General features: G+C 33.5%; 4 protein-coding genes across 7 annotated transcripts in view; 3 read left to right on the top strand and 1 right to left on the bottom strand.

The window, feature by feature from the left end:
- Positions 1–3975, top strand: part of LOC108968745 (serine protease inhibitor 42Dd-like) — a 32008-nt gene extending 28033 nt beyond the window's left edge. The window contains exon 4 of one of the 3 annotated variants that reach the window (XM_018932962.1): positions 3715–3975. In XM_018932962.1, coding sequence (XP_018788507.1) covers positions 3715–3839 — 125 coding nt within the window. In that variant the 3' untranslated portion in view covers positions 3840–3975. Of the gene's footprint in view, positions 1–1583; positions 2655–2981; positions 3200–3714 lie in introns of those variants that run through there. The other 2 variants (XM_018932956.1, XM_018932958.1) reach the window with 2 other exon arrangements.
- Positions 3976–7745: 3770 nt separating this feature from the next.
- LOC108968743 (60S ribosomal protein L29) lies at positions 7746–8489 on the top strand. Its single transcript, XM_018932954.1, has 3 exons — positions 7746–7827; positions 8097–8213; positions 8280–8489. The coding sequence occupies exons 2-3, from the start codon at positions 8112–8114 to the stop codon at positions 8406–8408; spliced, it is 231 nt and encodes a 76-aa protein (XP_018788499.1). The 5' UTR covers positions 7746–7827; positions 8097–8111; the 3' UTR covers positions 8409–8489.
- Positions 8483–10289, bottom strand: LOC108968742 (UPF0553 protein C9orf64). Of its 2 annotated transcripts, none has more exons than XM_018932953.1 (3): positions 10204–10289; positions 9366–9602; positions 8483–9298 (listed from the first exon to the last, which is right to left on the bottom strand). In XM_018932953.1, the coding sequence occupies exons 2-3, from the start codon at positions 9598–9600 to the stop codon at positions 8523–8525; spliced, it is 1011 nt and encodes a 336-aa protein (XP_018788498.1). In that variant the 5' UTR covers positions 9601–9602; positions 10204–10289; the 3' UTR covers positions 8483–8522. The 2 variants fall into 2 exon arrangements, with proteins under 2 accessions (XP_018788498.1, XP_018788497.1); XM_018932952.1 differs by lacking the exon at positions 10204–10289 and adding an exon at positions 9688–9984.
- A 176-nt stretch (positions 10290–10465) lies between these two features.
- Positions 10466–19460, top strand: part of LOC108968741 (kinase D-interacting substrate of 220 kDa) — an 85659-nt gene continuing 76664 nt past the window's right edge. The window contains exon 1 of the mRNA XM_018932951.1: positions 10466–11345. The gene's annotated coding sequence lies outside the window, so the exon portion shown is untranslated. The remainder of the gene's footprint in view (positions 11346–19460) is intronic.

Genomic DNA, 19460 nt, shown 5'->3' with positions numbered 1-19460 from the left:
CGAAACTATTAAGGATATGGGCAAACTGATACTACAAGTTCGTCATATCATCTATCGTGAGATTGAGACAACTTGTTTATATGGACATTAGGGAGACTAACATGCAGTCAATATTGCACGAACATTTGGCTGTAAAAAAGTTGTTCACGTTGGAGTCCATACAATTTGTCAATCGCTCAAAAAAGGTTCGTGTCGATGAACTCATAAAATTGTTAACGAATCTCTCTTCACCACGTCAATGCGAGCTTTCACAGGTCGACTGAATCAACTGCATTTTTGCATCGACTTGATGAATAATCTACTGTAGAGTCTTAACTTGTCACTGATGAGCTCCTTTTTATTCCCGTACGAAACAAATAAACTAAGAGGTCAACGTTCTCCGCCACCTGAAGAGGCAGTTGTGAGTTCAGAACGCATATTTTGAAGATATGTACCTCAATCGGAGTGGCGAAAATGCTTCGAAAATTGGATCAAACGCATGCAAAAGTGTATAGATTTTAATGGAGAAAAAATTTTAAAAAACTATAAAGCGATTTTTGACGACTAAGATATGTTTTTGTTCTCGAATCCCGAAATAAAAAAAGGCAAATTGTGTAGTACAATCACAGGAAATTTGGATTTCTTGCAATCAAAGGAAGTCAAATTACAAGAGACCTTTGTTTTCCCGCTCTTCTCTCTCTCTTTCTTTCTCTCTCTCCCTCTCGCTTTCTCTTTCTCTTTGTCAATTTATCTTCCTATCTATTTACCTCCTATCTCTTTTTCTCTAGCTTGAGCGACAGTATCTAAATACATGTGGACTTATCTAGCATAGCTACAGAATCTTAATTTTAATTATTTCGGAGATTAGACATCCATTTATTAAGAAGTTTTATAAATAACATAAAATGTGTAGTTCTTCATTCCGTCCAGAAAACACACCGAAACGGTAGCAATAGTGTTTGGGAACAAAAATGGTACCGTTCAGGACTTTGTAAAAATAAGGCAATTATGATTTGGACTTAGTGGTTGACTGAGGTGGGTGAAATTTCCTCTTGTTCTTAGTTCTTTCCGAATCCATTAATAAAATAATATTTATCAAATCTGCTTGAAAAGTGAGGCTCGAATTTTGTCTAGATCTAGTATTAAAAGTGCTCGCATTAAAGAAGTTTTTCGGGATTCAATATAACTCGTCGCCTTTAACTAGAAAGCAAAAGATTCTTATGCGAAGTGCTAAAAAAGTTGAGTATCGGATAGCTCTTTGGCTTCGATTTACTATTTCGAATGTAGCCACGTTAGAGCACGCCAAGATTATCCAAGATTATGCAATGCAGTAAAAGATAAAAATCCTAATTAAAAACAGTTTAATTTTTTTTTTTTTAACTTTACGCCAATAGTTCATATATTTGATAAAAGTACTATATATTTTACTTTAGGTGTTTTTATTATTAAGTGACTTTTTTTTTCTTTTTGATATATTTTACCCATAACTTCTTTGACTAACATATGGGCATGAACTTATATAACAACAAACATATAGTATAATTGTTTTTTAATTTAGTTTATTTTATTACCGTTATTTTCGTATTGTATTTTCTATTTAACAGCCATCTTCGTGGGCTTCAGCGGACCAGCATTACCTAAACAACCGCCCAGAAAGTTTATTGCTGACAGACCCTTCGTATTTCTAATAAAAAATAAAGCAAATTTCGTTATTTTTGCTGGACAAAAGGCCAGGCGTTAAGGCCTAAATGTATTCTACACAATTTTAAATTTACTTTTATTTACTTTACGTATGTTAATTAACAGAGTTTAAATTTGAGAAACTGGTTTAGATAAAACAATACGATGGTCTTGAGGGGTTACGTGGCTTTCACCAATTTTTCCATATACATAATTAATTTATTACAATTTTTTAGCAACATTCGAAAAAAAATTTTTGAAAATTTTTGGCCAAAAAATCAGGCGTTCGTAGCTAGCTCCTGGGGGCACCACCCAAAAATGTCACCTTGCGGTGGTCAGCATAACAAGCGAAGGATTCATCTAAAATCAAAAACTCAAATTTTAACGGTTAGTCGATGAGTTAGCTCCTGATTAGTCAAAAATTTTTTTAAAAAATAAGAAATAAATTTTTTTGCACAGTTGCAAGTAAAACAGTATGATTTTAGGTCTAATTTTTACGACAACTTACCTTGAAAAAAATTAGTTTTTATCGAAAAAATTATTATATCAATCACGAGGACATGCTACTTAGAAGAACTCTGAAAAAATTCAATAAGAACGTTACACTAGTTTCTGAGTAATTGTTTCCACCGACTTTGATAACCATGTTTCGAGAAAAAACGCGATCAAATATTGGAGTAGCCGAACGATCTAGCCTGCCGACCGCTCTCCCAAAGTTTATTATTGCGAATACTGAAATATTGGGTAAACATTCTGGAAGCTAAAAAAATATTTTTTTGAAATTTCAAAACCCACCAAACCCCTTAAGAATTAATTTTGGAACTCAGCATCAGACATTCGAGGAGAATTGACTATCAGGCGTTTTAGGATTTAGGTATGGATTGCTTTTCTGAAGCGCTGTCATACGGTCTCAAAATCCTCTTAAGTAGTGGCGCACTAAGGGTTACAATTAGGTGAAAATAAATTTTGTGAGAAAAGTTTTTAATAAAATAAAGTGGTAATGTCAAATTGCCTCCCAGAAATTTTTAATTTTTCTTTTAATTTATTATTTACTATGTCTTTAATATTTGCTTATATATAATAAATAAATGTATATAATAAAATGGAACACAATGGCATATGGGATACACATTTTTTGCAGAGAATTTAGAAGAACAAGTTAATTTTGCTAATAAAATAAATTTTGTTATTAACTCGCATATTTCTTTCACTCTTAAATCTCATATGTTAATAAGTAATAATAATTAGATCAATTAGTTTTGTCAACTCCAATTTAACTAAAAGTGACATTTCGTAAATATTATTTTTTTGTTCTCTCTTAGATGCCCTCTTTTCGAGCATAACCTCAGTGGGAGGAGGTCCACTGCCGCCCATGCTATTCATAGCAGACCAACCGTTCGCATATATCATAAAAAATAAGGCAAATTTGATACTGTTTGCTGGACAAAAGACGAAGGCATGATGGAGCTCACTTGAACAATTTTATATATCTATATTTGAGCATATATAAACTATCTTAAAAATAAAAAAAAATAAAATTTATATAATATTTCGTTGGTCACCATATAACTGTTATTATTTATTATATAACGACTTGGAGTAACTTAATATTATCACGGTATCAAGAATGATAGAAATAGAGCATATGACAATGTTTTGCTGTTACTGTTACATGCAAACTTGGCATGTGATGTCATGCACACAATTTTTCTAATCATATGTTTAAATTTTAAAATTATAGAAATTTGACTATTCTTGTTGTAAACGTGACATTAACTTATCTCCATCATTCTTGCTCGTTATGTGTTGAACGTATATATGTGTACATTAATTTATTTACCGTTAAGGTTATTTTGACAGTTTACGATTTTCTGCGCCTGTCACAGCATGCAAACAGATGTTCGTGGGAAAACCTAATCATTTGTGACAAAAACAACATATTTGTATGCAATGCATGTGGCAATAACTATAATAATTCCATCCATCTAATTTTGGGGTTCATATTGTCTATGAATATATTACAAATTAGAAATAATTCTATTTAACACTTTTCAGTTTTGAGAATTTTGCCCGTAAGGAGTTTCAGACGCAAACGCTTCATTGCTGATCATCCTTTCATTTATTTTCTGCGCTCCCGAAAGTTTGGCATCTTCTTCATGGGTCAGTTTCAGCAGATCTAGTTGACTGGAAGACTGTTGAAGAGAATAATGATGACCGTCTAGAATGGCAAATAAGAATACGTTGAATTTATATTAAAATTATAGAGAGGAGAGGATAAAAGCAAATAAAAAAGAGCGAATATTTAGAAAGATTAGAATTTATTTGTAACCTTCATATGTAAATAAAGATGATTAATTTTAATAAAAAAAAATATACTCTTTGAGATATTCCGGTAAGTAAAGGTATACAGACTTAAAGAGATTAAAGAATTTATTAAGCTGTGATAGCCTATCAGATTTACAAAATGCGATTTTTTTTAAAAGCTCAATAAGCCATTACGTGATCAGAAACTTAACTTAGAAAATAAGGATGACGTCCATATTGATGACATCAGTTGAGTTCACAAGAGACTTGAAGACTTGATATGTACATATATTTTATTTTTGTGATCATTAAGTAAAGTAAGCGAGAAAAGTTAAAAACTTTCTTTTCGACTAAAAATTAACATTGTTAGGTTGTGAGAATTCTCCAGGTAGTCGATGTAAAACACACTTTGTAAATTCCAGAAAACAGCTACATATTATCTTCCAATCTTTGCCTGCCTAGAGGCGGGTGTCAGCTGAAATTCGCTCTCCTCTTCGCCTACTTATGATGTGGCCTTATTGTCCGCTAAAACAATATGAGCGCCCATCACGTCGACAACTTTTTTATGCTCAATATTTCATGTAGTATATGACACACGCGATCCTTTGTGATGACTACTGTCTTCAATTCTCAGTCGACCAAAACGAAACCATGGACCTTTTCCAAGTTATGCTCTGAAAATGGCTAAGATTTCGAGGCAAATGTATGCGGCTCATTAATGACTGGCACCCGTCCTCGTTAAAGCATATTTGGAGATACCAAACGAAGATGAAGAATCACAGTATACCGCATCCCTGAGCTCTTTGCTTTCGCTGCGCGATTTTCCCTCCAAAAACCTCCAATATACCGTAAGCAGTTTTGAAATTTCAAAAGTTATCAGACAGGTCCGCTTTCACAAGTGGTCAAAACAAAACTACGAGTCTGACTCGTTTGAGAAAGTACTACTTATTCGAGCACCCTCATATGTATATATGTATGCATAAGAAGAATAGTTGGGTTATAAGCGTGGCTGCAAATCTTCTGTATAACAGAGTTTAATTACACATATGTACATAATAGCTTGTCAAAAAAGTCTTGCGGTATTTTTATTGAATTTTCAATTGTTCATAAAATTTGTTTTGATGACTCATGCCCAGCTCTTGACCAATGCTACGTCGCTACAATGCCGGTCTCTTTCGATCAATTCAATGCGATTTTATCGCAATTTTCGACGACAGGCCTTCCGGAGCGTGGCGCATCTTCGACCACCTCTACACCAGAACGAAAACGTTGAAACCATCGTTGTGCAGTGGAAATGGAAACTGTATCGGGTCCATAAACTGCACAAATTTTATTGGCGGCTTGAGATGCATTTTTGCCTTTATCGTAGTAGTACTGTAAAATATGCCGTATTTTCTCTTTATTTTGCTCCATGTTCGCGACGCTATAACTCACGAACGACTTAAAAGAACCGACAATCAATCAAACACGTGACCCGATGCGACGAATAAAACTAGAACTATGCGCTCTCAGCTAGCGCAAATACCGCAAGACTTTTTTGACAACCCAATATATCATGAAGATTGTTTCGAAGGAAATTAAGTTCAGTTAGATTTATGGCTTTGGGAGATACAGTTTGCAAATGACTATTTTGAAATTTTATAGACGAGCGCAGTAGACTCCTTTCAGCGAAGAATTGATATATTTTCAAACACGTGTAATCGATTATTGTAACTAATGCTATCGATTTGTAATATCATCAGAGTATGAGATAGAATACATAAAATAAATGAATGATGATTGCACCGCGACTCAGGGCCTCTTGTGTCCTCTCCTAAATCATAACGAGTCACCGAGCCCCAGCAGATTGATAAATTCGAATATACTGCTAGGTGCTATTGAGGCTATGTGATCCCTATTTGGAAACATGGATCCAAGGACCTTTATCCCCCGCCTAAAGACGGCTGTGCAGTCAATTAGCAGATGTTTGGGAGTTTCAGACTCTATGTCGCAAAACCGGCTCTTCTCACAAGACATTAGGCCCATGTTGTATAAGTAAGACTTCTTAAGCTTTCAATAGCCAGTGAAGAAGGCAAGTAGCCTAAGTTTATCCCTTACGAGGTTGATTACATATTTAAAGCATTTAAGGTTGTACTAACCCATTAGTTAGGAGTTGTTGCCAATATCTCTCCCACTGCTTCATCCTCGCAGCTCTTTTATGGTATAGGACCAACCTAAATGAAAGGTTCGGTTCCCACCATTTTGGTGGATGCTGTGGAGCCTGATAAGTTACACTTGATTACGATCTGATAGACTGTTCAATCATTCTATAAAATCCTGCACCAATAGTGAGTATGCAGATTTTGGTGCTATTTCTCGCTTCCCTTCTACGTTTTCGAGGCGTCGGTGTACCGCTTGATTATACTATCCCTAAACAGTAGCTGGAGAGCGGAACGTTCCATTCAGCCTTAATGCTAAGGGTAACCTTAAACTTCTTAGTAAAGTTAACTCTTTTAATAACGCTGACCCATGGGAGAAGAGCCAATGGTATTTCACCATTTAAGTCCTTCATACGCTGGGATGAGATTACCTTACCTCTACCAAACCCTTCTGCTGTCATTTGGAGCAGTGTGTGTTTGGCAACCTGACCGTTTACTAGGTGAAGCGGTGTGAGATCCAGCATGACTTCAAGTGCCGCCGTTGCAGCTTCGATAGTTGAAGTCCTAGCGAAGTCTGCGATTCGGGGCCTAATTCAACGCTGTGATAATCAGTAGCACGATCATGGTGTACAACCATCTGACAATCCTTGGCTTACAGCCCCATGAGATAGATAATATATATGCCTTCAGATGTTTGCGGCAGTTTCGAAATATATATAGGATTAAAAAACGGAACATATTCTCTTTGCTTGTATATTTGACCCATTGAGATGTAATGGAATCTCAATAATTCCTAGTCCAACTTAATAGTAGATTCAGTAAAGTCCGTGTCTTCAATGCCTGGTAAGCAGCCATCTGTCAGTTAAGTTCTGGTTAAAAAAAGTTTCTATACAGAAAGAAGGAGTCTTAGTTGAGATAACCCGAACTTAACTGACAGATGACTGCTAACCAGACATTGAAAAAGTATTTAAAGTCAGAAATAATATTTTTAATATCACTTCGTAGGACAACTACGATAAGTCCTACCTTAAAGCTGAAATTCTAAAAAAATACATTAGGAGATATAAGAAAAAAATTTTAAATTTTGTCTATGGAAAATTCTAAAAATATAGCGAAATATTAGGGGGATTCTCTTGCTCTTGCAAGATTGTAGATTGCAAAAATCCTATACAGAAATATACAAGGGCACGAGAGCACCCATTGCAGATACTAGTGATTTATGAACGGCTGATTCAGTCAATTTATTGTAAATGACTATTGTGAATTGGCACACCTTCTGAATTCTTATTTAACACAAAAAACATGTTGTTATAAAATCTATTTAAAATTTACCTTTCTCAACAATTTAACGTCAAAATATGTATTTATGTGAAATGACAGCTAAAACAGGGTTGCAACTATATTTTCGCGTGACATTGCACTAATTTGCGTGCATGTTTTTTCATCTGACATATTTTACAGCCCTTGCAAATATTTTTCTACATGTGTTTGTTGTTATGCCGTTGCATTAGGTGGAAAAATCTGTAATCCATGCACCGTGCAAGGGTTCTGTAAGAATCTATCAATTAAAAATTGTAAAGTAGTTGTTAAAATTTTAAAGTAGACTGTACAGAACTTTGGTAGTGAACACACTCTTAGTGCAACCCTGTGTTATTAATGTATAAATTATCAACATTGACATTTCTCCCAAGCAATTTTCTTTTCCGCTCTACTGTCAAAAACGGAGGTAGGAATATTGCTAATAATTAATAAAAAATCTTTAAAAATCCGTAATAATATAAATAAAAGTGTTACAAAATTTTGAGAAAATCAAAAATACGTATCTATGCTATGTGTTCTAACAAATATTTTTCTTTGTTTCATTTTAAATTTCCTGCGGTTGACAAATTTTGTGCACATCAAATCAATAATTGGATGAACTGCAAATTCCTATTGGATGTGGTGCAATGGATGCTATCGGGACAAACATCAACAACTATGTGATTTGCTGCACAGATTTAGTAGCATAAAATGGCCAAGTCAAAGAATCACACCAATCACAACCAAAACAGGAAGGCGCATCGTAATGGCATCAAGCGCCCAATCCGCAAGCGTCATGAATCAACCCTGGGTGTAAGTAATTACATATTAATAAAGTGGTTCAAATTTCATTAGTAACGTATTATTAATAATTTACAGATGGATGTCAAATTCCTAATCAACCAGCGTTATGCGCGCAAAGGCAATTTGTCTCGCGCTGAGGCCAACAAGCGCTTCGAAGAGCGTGTAGCTGCTCAAGCTGGCAAACCAAAACCCATTAAGCTATAAATATTGTATAATATCGTGGCGTCAGTGGGTTTTAAAATGTGGGTGGCATTAAATTAAATAAAAACACAATTTTATACAAAATATCAAATGTAACATTTATTGTATAAGCAACATTCAATAGTAAACACTGAGTACTTTGTGAAATGGTATGTGCTCTAACTCTTCTGCGTGCTTGCGTCGGTAGTCCCATAGGAAGTGATCAATTAAAATTGAATTTACATGTTCCTTATTGAGCTCAACTTCCTTATTATTGAGTTTGTTTAAAATGATATCTTTTGCCTGCTCCACTATATATATCGAGGCGCCACGAATCTCGACTTCGCGTGGATCGCCATTCTCCAAAATTGTATCTTTGCTCAATACTTCGAGTAATTCCGGTTTGTATTCCAAGCTGTCAAAATGTATCAACACTTGTGGTACACGATAGTCGGCGAACATGGTAATTTTATCAAGGTCATTGAATTTACCCAAGCCTTCACCCTTAAAACAAGACCAAATATCGCCAATAAGAATTTGTGCGCGCTTGTACAATGAAACGCGTTTTCCTTCGTAATCAGCTTCATCGCGGAAACAGGGAAATTCATTGACCACTAGCTCCAGTAAACGTGCGGCAGAATTATCGGCGGCACGCACCACATTTTCGAACTTGCCTTGCCACTTCTCCAGAAGTCTTGTGCCGACTTCATGCAGGCAAGCGATACGTTGTTCAAACAGTGGCACCGAAGTCTGGCCATCATCTGAACGAAATACTTTACGCAATGTATCGGCATCGATTGCAGAATAGTAGGCAGCGTTGGTGATATCTATGCCCTCCTCAATGGCTCGATTTACGGCAGCGCATAAAGCAAAGTAGCCGGTGTAACCGTTGACCTTGTATTTCGTGTAGTCAGCTGGAAATTTTAAAATAAACATACTTTAGTATTTAAGAGTTCCAAATGAAAAACTATAATTGCTCACTTGGTGTCCAGAAGCAGAAATTTAGTGTATCTACCACGAATATCCATTCAATGGCGTGAGCATCGGTGGACTTCGGGTGCACATCATTTTGCGAAAAGTTCTTCGGATCGAGTTGCCCAGACTGCAGACGGGAAATAACCTCATTTGCCAATTTTTCAATACCTTCTGGATACACTGTCAAGTATTTCGCATTTTTGACAATGTATTCACCAGATTCGCGTGGGCTAAGTGCCATGGCTGACGTTAAAGGTGGTTAAGGTTCGGTAAAGTATTTGAAATTGACACAAATATTAAAATATTTTATACTGCGTATTATAAGTACCTTAGCTTGCGGTAACTTTGCAGAATTTAACAAAAAAGCGGTGCTGAAGGCAAAACACAAATGGTTTGGTGTTAGGTTAAGTATGGATTTATGTTACCGGTTATTACACCAGAATGCATACTTATTGCATTTACGATTTTGTTGTTTTGTTGACTTATCGTATCTCGACAATGTATACGTTTATTCAAAACAATATAAGTATCACATGCAAGCGAATCACGCAAAAAATCTGTTATTTATTTTACTTGCATGCAAAGAATTGCAAATTTTGCATTTACTTCCATAATCAAAACAAAACATCAAAATGTCAACTTTTTCATTCGCTATAAACATTTAGTAGGGTTACCATTTCCATTCATAATATAATTAATTCAAATAATTTTGCAAATTTAAACAGCTAGCATTAGTTACAATTTTTATTTAGTAATAATAATTATTCTAATGTTTACAATCATATAAATATTTTAACATTGTATGCATGATTTTGTAAACAAACAGTATTCGTAAAGGACATACCAAAATTTTGATTTGTGTTATATCTGTCACGTGTTTTTTTTTGTGTTCCTTTACAACACCGCTAGACAGCTGTTTCGTCTTCTCCGTTTTCTTATTATTCTCCCACTGGGGTATGCAACAAGGCAACAACTGTTCATGTAATTATTATGAAGCAGAAAGATTTCAATTTGACATTTTCTTTTTGTAGATTTTGTTGCTTTTATATTTTAAACACCAATCGTTTTGTCTGTGCTGTCATTTATCGCTACCGCTGTTGTAACACTCCAATCTGAAAAGAGGAAAAATCCAAAATGTTTGTGCTGTGAAAATCTTTGCAATAAATAATATTATGTTATTATATTAAATTAAATTTCTGGAAACGTGCGTGAATGTGCCTAATGCAATAATAATACAAAGCCCTAGCTGTGAAACAGAAATTTTCCAAGGAAATCAATCGGAAAATGCCGTGCTTGTCAAAATTTTCATATAATTTTGGTAATATTGCTGGGAAGGTCTAGTGCAGCGTAGTAGGGTCGCGAAGTGAAATCCTTCCATATTAAAAAAAAAAAAAAAATACTCCAAATTCTTTAATAAAACACAAAAGAAATTTTTCAGCAAATAAAAACATCCTTCAATGTCTCAAAATAATTCAATATAATTCATAGTCTGTGCAAATTAGTGTATTAAAAAAAAGGGTTACGAAAGTGAAGTAATATACAAACCAAATTGGTAATTAGTGGTGTTTGTATTCAGTATATATAGTAAATGCATAAATAATCTAAATTGGGTTGTGTCAAGTGCTCCATAAATTTAGTCTTAGAGTGCACATGAAGTATTCGTTTCGCATTGTGGTCGACGAGACGTGATTTTTAGTATAAATTGTTGCTGTTGTAGAATTTTAAGGTTGATTTACGCAAGCCAGCCAACAACCAATTTGTCGCATCATCACAACGCTGCATCGACAGACATCGACAATAGCCGTGGAAAACGTCATCAGCATCGTTTGTGCCATCATCACTCTCAATTATCCCTGATTTTTCTTTTATTTATTTTTTGTTTTATTTACTTTTGCTTTGACACACTGCACTGTGGTCCGAAGCAGTCAAGTAAAATTTAAACTCTATTAGCTGGCAAACGAACTTTTATGACTGCCGTTGTTAAAGGTAAGTGGATCATTATTTTTTATAATGTTTATGCTAATTCCATTAAGTTATATACCAAAGGGGAACTCTCCATGAACATAGAAGAATAAGATCTTGACAAAAAAGTCTTAACTTCGTGTGCAGAAAGTGGAAATTTTCTCAACAAAGCAAAGACATCATATCTTTCAATGAAGTTGGCATCCAGTGACAACGTCAAGTTAATTTTATATTAACATTATATATTTGCTTGTATAACAATACATATAGACAGTGGCAGGGATAATAAACGTGCTTTGTACGTAAATTGTCAATAAAAAAAATATGGTGACATTGCAAGATCTATGAAGGCGCTAATTGAGCGCTCACAATTTCCGCAACAGTCAAAACGCTATCAGGCTATAGCTTCCAGTAAGCTTATTTCACTGTTAAATAAAAGTTAAGCTAAGTAAGATGAGCTATATACTCTGTTTTTCCAATTTGTAGTGAAGTGAAACATTTTAAAGCTCTTTATTATATTGCTTATTGCTAAGCTTGAGACCTCGTAAAAGTTTTTGAAATTTCAAAGTTTATAATTACATACTTCATTATTTGTGGGTAAGTCGTATTGTTGTTGATACGAGTATATGTACATATATACATATCCATGTTCTATTCATATTCAGAAGAATTATTGGTTGCATAAAATAGCAATAAATCTTAAGCTGATCCGCTTTGGATATGCGCTGGTTGTTCTAAAACAACTGCAACAATATATAAGAATGGAGTGTAATAAAAGATTATGAGGTACTCCGTACACAGGACAGCCGAGTCTTACTTAAGGAACGGGGCGGATTTTTAGTCCATCGAGGACCGTCAACTCGGTAGCATATCCCCAATTTCCTTTAGACATATTTTCTTCCCCCCTATATCAACAACAAAAACAACCATAATGATGACAATGAAAAGCTATGCGCTGCTAAAATTTTGAAAACTAAGCATTATTCATAACAACTCAGAATTCCTATAAGCAAATGACCATTTAATCTTCGATAATATGCAATAAAATATAATTTTTTTCGCTACTGATTGACGGTTATATGAGCACTTCGAGTGATGAATTGTATGTTAATAAACCTGGTGGGCAGTAATAAATCAAAATTATGCATTGTAACTACATTTGTTTGTATGTACCGATGTGCATATTGTTATATCTATAATATACTACCTTTATTTGGTAATCATTCACACTTTACCATAAATCGCACTTATAATTATTAAAACTCAGTCAGTGATCAGTCATGAATATATGTATGTATGTGTTTATCAAAAGTATAACTATTCACTCTTATCAATTTCCTCGTAACTGTGAAATATGAATATCTTCATTCGATATTGAACAATTGTTCTTGATTTGCAGTAAAGCGATCGACGTTAAGTCTACTCACTTGGGAGTATATATGTATATCCGTACATAAATGTACATATGGCATGAGGCCATAAGCTTTTGCACTTGGAAATATTAGCCAGCATAAGGATTGATAGACCTTCCTCGTGTTACATTTAGTCTCTTTAGCGATAAGATTGCCATTAGTAAATATCGCTATCGCACAATTGAGGTCTGTGTTTGGATGTATAAGTGCACATATTCTTCATATTTATGTATGTATGTACTTATGTATATTTGTGTGTGTTTTGTATATAGTTGTAATTAACTTTTATATACGAGGCTGATATAGATGTGTCAAATGATTCTTGATTCTGATTGCAAATGTTTGCCATACACTTTCTCATGGAAACTGCCGAAGAATAAGTGCATAAAATAACTTTAATTGCAATACTTACATACGTATATTGTATTTAACTTGCACATATAGCGGCAGAGAAGAAATTGGGACTGAAATGAATTATGGGAGCAAGAAATTTGTTGGCCTTAGAAGTTCGTCGTTAATAATCTTTTTATATTTTGTGAATGACTCTCTGAAAATTCTCCTCAACGCACATCTCTGTTGGGTCTTTCAGTGCTAAGCACTTGTGTAAATTGAATAAATACAATACATGACAGTCATTTGATTGCGAAAAATATATAACAAGCAGATAAAAGCATTGTAAACATATTTGAAATTATTTTGTTTCCTGGGATGCTCAAATTTAATTGCGCTAATTATAATTATTACAAATGTTTTATTTTGTAATATTTAGAGCGAATGCTAAATATGAAATTAAAAAAAAAATATGCGATTTATTTTAATATAAAAAGCCTATTATAAAATTAAATATATTTATATCTAAATTTCTATAAGAATTTCACGCAGCTGTTATTGGTTAAATTGCAATGATATTCTAATTGGCAAATCGCGTTTTTTGCTTCCTATTACGTATGTTTGTATGTATAGATTATATTTTATTACAACAGCTGCACATAAATTCGACATTTATTATAACAATTAGTATATTGTACGCAATCACTTGTTATGTTCTTGTTAATGAAAATAGCAAAGATTTAAGGTAATGGTTTGTGGTAAATAAAAGCAAAATGTCAAACATTAATTGCCAGATGTTCGATTTCATGTGTCAATAGAAGTATCGATACAAAAATAGCGCCACGATTTCAGAATATTTATGCAATAAAAAAGCAATAATATTTAGTTTTCAACAAAGTTTTAATTAATTTAAATTTAATTAAAAAAAATGAATTAATTTTATAATCTTTCACAAATATATTTAATTATTAAGTAATAATTTTGGGTTTCTTTTTGGAATGCCTTATTAATTCCAGTCACACACGCAAATTTATAAACTTGTCATAACATGTGCAAATAGTTTTGTGGGTAAATAGAAAATTAATCTTATTTGACAATAGCTATCAACAATTAATTTATCTGCATTTGTAATTTGCTGTTTGCGTAACAATGCTTCATCGGTCACATCAACTCAAGTGATAGAGGCTTTTGGAATAAATTTCCAGCTGGTCACTTTATTCTCCACGCAAGTGCTTCGTCGAACAGTGGTGTAATTCCGTAAACTTGCGTGCAAACAAATTTTTGAAGTATAAATAGTACCTAGATTATTGTTCTTTCATCGATTAAAGGAAAATAGTCTCGCCACGGTTATATTTATTTTTATGAAAGTTTTAGAATATCTTATCTGAAAAATAATCTCCATAAACAAGGTTTAAATTCACATTATGTGTATAATACAAATAAGGGCAGACCTTTAATTAATACTTTTATTTTGATTGCTATGTAAAGTTAATAATTTACTATCAAAATACGTTGTGCGGTCAACAAACTAGGAAATCTTCTTAATTCATAATTCACTAAACAAAAATCACATTGATAACGTTTTAGCGTAAAAATAGAAGCATATAAAGTTGTGGTTAGATTTTTTTTTCTGTTTTGTATTTGTATTAAATATACATATATCCATATCCATATATGTATATATTAGAGCGGGTTAATTTACAGGAAGCCCCAAAAACGAAAAAATCCCGTATGCGGTAAATGTTTAACGAGACTAAGGGTCTAAAACCAGACTCGAGCTAGCAATTTTTAAGTTTAAAACAAAGAATTCAGTGTTAAATTCAACTATTTTTCAAAAACTCTCACTTTAACCCTGATGCTGCCAGAGCAGAGCATTTCCAAGAAATGGTAACGCTTTTCTATCGAATATTACCCATTAAAATACCGATAAAGTAGACTCCTCGGTATCGCCTTAACGTATATGTATACAAAAATCGGATTAGAAAAAGTTGCCCATCTCTATTAAGTGAATTCTCAAACTACGAATTGTGCGCGAATTAAATAGAAATCAGCAACAAATTGATACTAACTTTGATACAAACATCGCCCAATGAGAAATTGAAATAACAAACAATGAAATATGTGGATGTATCAAGCAAAGGAAAGGTACCGTACCAGCATGTATCGGATATCTAACTTGGAGACGTCGTTCTTACGTTTGTCTTTTGCGATAAGTAAGTGTAAATATCATCCGTTGTAATTTTTTTTGTTTAGCACTTCAATATTAGCACGATATTTGCCACAGAGCGCCGATCAAACTCTGTCTCTCAAGTCTAATTTTGAGTTTTGCGCGACTGGCAACGAGGATTTCAGTTTATCTGCGCTGCATGCGAGTTATCTTTTAGTTAGTTTTTAAAGATCTTATAAACAGTGCCTTTTTTATTTTATTGTCTAAGCTCGTGCGCGAAGCTATAAGCTGTATATGTAGCTGTATGGCGTGTACGAAGAGCGAGTAATTTTGTTGTTGAGCCTTTGCTATCCACGCTTATTTCACTGCAAATGTCAAGCGCATAACCATCGAAACCGGGTAATTGCAATTTCAATTGTGCGACCGAAAGAAGAAACAACAGTTAAATATACGTACATACAGTAAACATTGTTAAGTTATGGAAGAGCAGTTATCTGTCTTCACAGTCTCGTATTTCGTGGATTCGCTTTATCAGTCAACATCTCCGCCAGACTGGAAGCAGGTAAGTGTCGGCAAATCAGAAACTAACAGGTTATGCTTATTTTTTCTATAGCGAGGTGTAAACAATCAAAATATTTCACAAAATGTGGCTTAATTTTGTTGCCAAAATAAATTGCATATATAATCGTTGAAGATTACACGAATTAATAGTTATTTGGGAGATATCTGAGAAGTTATTTTTCGATTTTTAAAAATTCCCGAGCGTTATTAAAAATGAAAAAATACGTTGAATAAAGTTATAACGAAGCAAAGCTATGCTTTTCTGTTATGAGTATTCGTACTAATATTTTCAGATCCAAAAACTGGCCTAATTTTTTATATTTTTTTGTTTTATGACAGAAGTGTCTCGCAAAATAAGTGTAACTTGGTTTATCAGCTTAAGTTAATATGTAAAGATTATTAATATACAGTGGTGGCTACAGAAATGGCACCGTTGCCATAACCACGGACTCTGAAAATAATAAAACCAGTATCAGCGTATACAATACGGACAGTCTCACTACAGTCGGTTGTAAGTAACCGAAACCTGTGTTTTTGATAAAATTGAATCAAAGTTTTCGAAGACGGTCGAGAGATCATTGAAGACATGTCTCGTTCTAATCGATCTTCAGCCTCTTCAACTGATGAAAATGTTAAAAAAGTGATGGAGATGGTGCTTGAAAATCGCGAGACTAGTGTTAGAGAGAGATGGCAAGAGAGCTCGACATCTCTCGCGTTCGAATGATTTTGGTGGATATTTTAGGGTATGAAATGCGTTCTTTCTCGGCTCCTCTCCATAAAGCAGAGTTTTCTTCAAAAAGAATACCGTAAACAGGTCTCTTTGAAGCATGCTTGATTGTACAATTTGCGACCCCACATTCATGAAACGCCCATGAACCATAGGTTTATGACTTTGACATGCAAAGTAGTCAACAATCATCAGAATGGAGGGGAAAAAACCAGACGAAACCATGCCAAAACCGTTCAAAAATCAAGATAATGGTCATTGTTTTTTCGATATTCGTGGTTTGGTGCATCATGAATTTGTTCCGGAGGGACATACGGTCAATAACGTGCGAGAACATACGTCGAAAACGACCGGAATTGTGGAAAAATAATTCATAAATAAATTTAAAAAAAAAGCCAAACCACGCAAAAAATAATATTTTCTGGACAAGCGACCCATGTTGTTTCAGTATACCTCTTAATAAAAGCTAATTTTGTTAGCTTTTAAAAATTTTAAATACCTTCAAATTGGTGCTGAGCTATTTATGCGCTCACCACTGTCGAATTGCTTATATTTACCTTGCTGCTTTAAATAGTCATATCCATATACATACATACATATGTTTAAAAATAATTGACACAGTAGAAATGTGTTTTCTATTTAAATATCACGAGACATGTTTTAAAGTGAAACATTTTTATCTGCTTTTATGTCAACATAGGCAATCCTAAGGCGAAATGTCACAAGTAAACTATTAAAAATTAGTAAACATATCATAATTAGCTGCATAAGGGCCTCTGTTGATAAAAAATATATTTTTTTTGCTACATTTATGTGTTTCTATGATTTTATTGGAATTATTGCGAACGGCTTCTATTTGCATTAAAAACTGCATTCTACGTGCTAAATGTCAAGTGTGACAGCGCGAGAAGAAAAAATAAAAACAAAATTCAAAGCCTACTCTTCTGCCGCGCTCAATCATCATTATTAATTGTAAGCACTGGCTAATCAACAATATTTTCCCATTTTGTTATTAAGTTTTGTACTTTCAAGAGCAAAAAAAATTTTAATATTTTCAACACTTTGCTAATTTTGTAAGCGAATGACAGCTGTTGACTGCCCACTTTGTTGACACTTAATTGAATTGAAAGCCAATTGACTGCGTCTAACGTGAGGTAACTCAATCCAAATGCCACTTTGGGGAATATTTTCAATGGTATTGGCTAGGCAAATAAGATAATATTATGAAACTGCTAATAATGCTTACTATATCATCCTTTCCTCTTTCAGTAAGAGCAAATGCTGAACATTTTCGAAGAGTTCGTGTGTTAAAAAATATATTGAGTTTCGAAAGTTTTATTCAGAATTTCTTTTTTTCATTTTTTCAAATTCTTTTAAATGACAGCAGCTTTTCTCAAAACCTCCAAATAAATTTTTGTTTTATTGATGACCTTTTCATCGGACCGAAAATTTCTTTATGTTCTTAAATAGCAGAATTTTTGAAAAATAATAATTTTTTTTTTGCCGAATACTATTCAGTGAACCGTGCTCAAAAACAGTCGGCTAGGTAAACTAGGTTAAATCTCACAGTTTCTTTGTTCAGTAAAAAAAAAACACGATTAATCGATTTCAAAGCTGCACTTATAGTCGTTAAAATTATACACGTTCATCGATTATTTCAATTTATCGATATTTGAATAAAAAATCGGTTAATCGATTTTAAAGCTGCACTTATAGCCGCTAAGGTTAGAGTTAATCGATTATTTAAATTAAAAAGTCGATATTTGATTAAAAAATCAATTAGTCGATTTTAAAGCTGCATTTATAGGCATTAGAAAAATTAATTGATTATTTGAATTACAAAATCGATTAATCAATTTCAAAGCTGCACTTATAATTTTGTAGATGTAAGATTAGAAGCGTTAATCGTTTATTTGATTAAAAAATCGATCAAATTGTGCGTGATTGCTTGTTCTGTGTAATCGCACCTCCGCATCTGACCATTACAAACTGAAGTTGTGAACATTTACAAAACTAGCACTGCCTTATTTTCAGCGAAATTTTCTGTTTCGATATTGTAGTAATAATCAAAAATTACGATTAGTCGATTAATATATTGCTATTTATGTTTTCCTTTGTCTTGATATCAATAATAAAATTATTTATGTCAGATTTTGAATTTAAAAAGCATCTGCTAAATTTTTTTCGATTTATCGATTATTTGAGAGTTGTAAAAAATATCATTTATAAGTGACAGAAAGCTATGTGCAAGCATTGTTATTTATAAATATTAAATGTTTACCGATTATTTTTTTTTACCAAAACTAATATACATACATACATATATTGTGACAAAAAAAGTAAATAATTATTCATCAATATTTATTTTGTCGCCTTCATAGTCATCCCCACCAGATGTAATAGACTTATGCGTTTTTTTTTTTTTTATAAACATTTTTTAGAATGGCATACAGTTAACTTTGTTTTATCTCCTTCGATCGACTGAAAACCAGTTCCGCGGCAAGTTCTATTTGAATAACCATAATAAATCAATCGGAGCCAAATTTGGTAAATATGGCGGTTGATCGATGGTATTCATTGCGTTTTTTTTTTTTTTTTGGATCGAAGAGACCTGTTAACGGTACTCTTTTTGAAAACAATTAACTTTTATCGGGACGAGTGGAGAAAGAATGCATTTCACAAGCTCTCTTGCCATCTCTCTAACACTTGCCTGATGATTTTCAAGCACCATATCCTTCCCTTTTTCTAATATTTTTATCAGCTGAATAGGTCGAAGATCATCCAGAACGAGGCATGTCTTCAACGATCTCTTTTTCAACATACGCAACGATTCCGACCACGAAATTCGTTTAGAAGTAAAAAATTTTAGACAAATTTTTATTTTTATCCATTGTACAAATAGCAACACACTACTGAGAAATTTAATTACAATTTCCGGGTGC

Source organism: Bactrocera latifrons, unplaced genomic scaffold, assembly GCF_001853355.1.
Source record: "Bactrocera latifrons isolate USDA-ARS-PBARC rearing strain unplaced genomic scaffold, ASM185335v1 scaffold_228, whole genome shotgun sequence".
In the NCBI taxonomy this organism is placed as follows: Eukaryota; Metazoa; Arthropoda; class Insecta; order Diptera; family Tephritidae; genus Bactrocera; species Bactrocera latifrons.
This window is presented reverse-complemented; position numbering and strand designations above follow the sequence as displayed.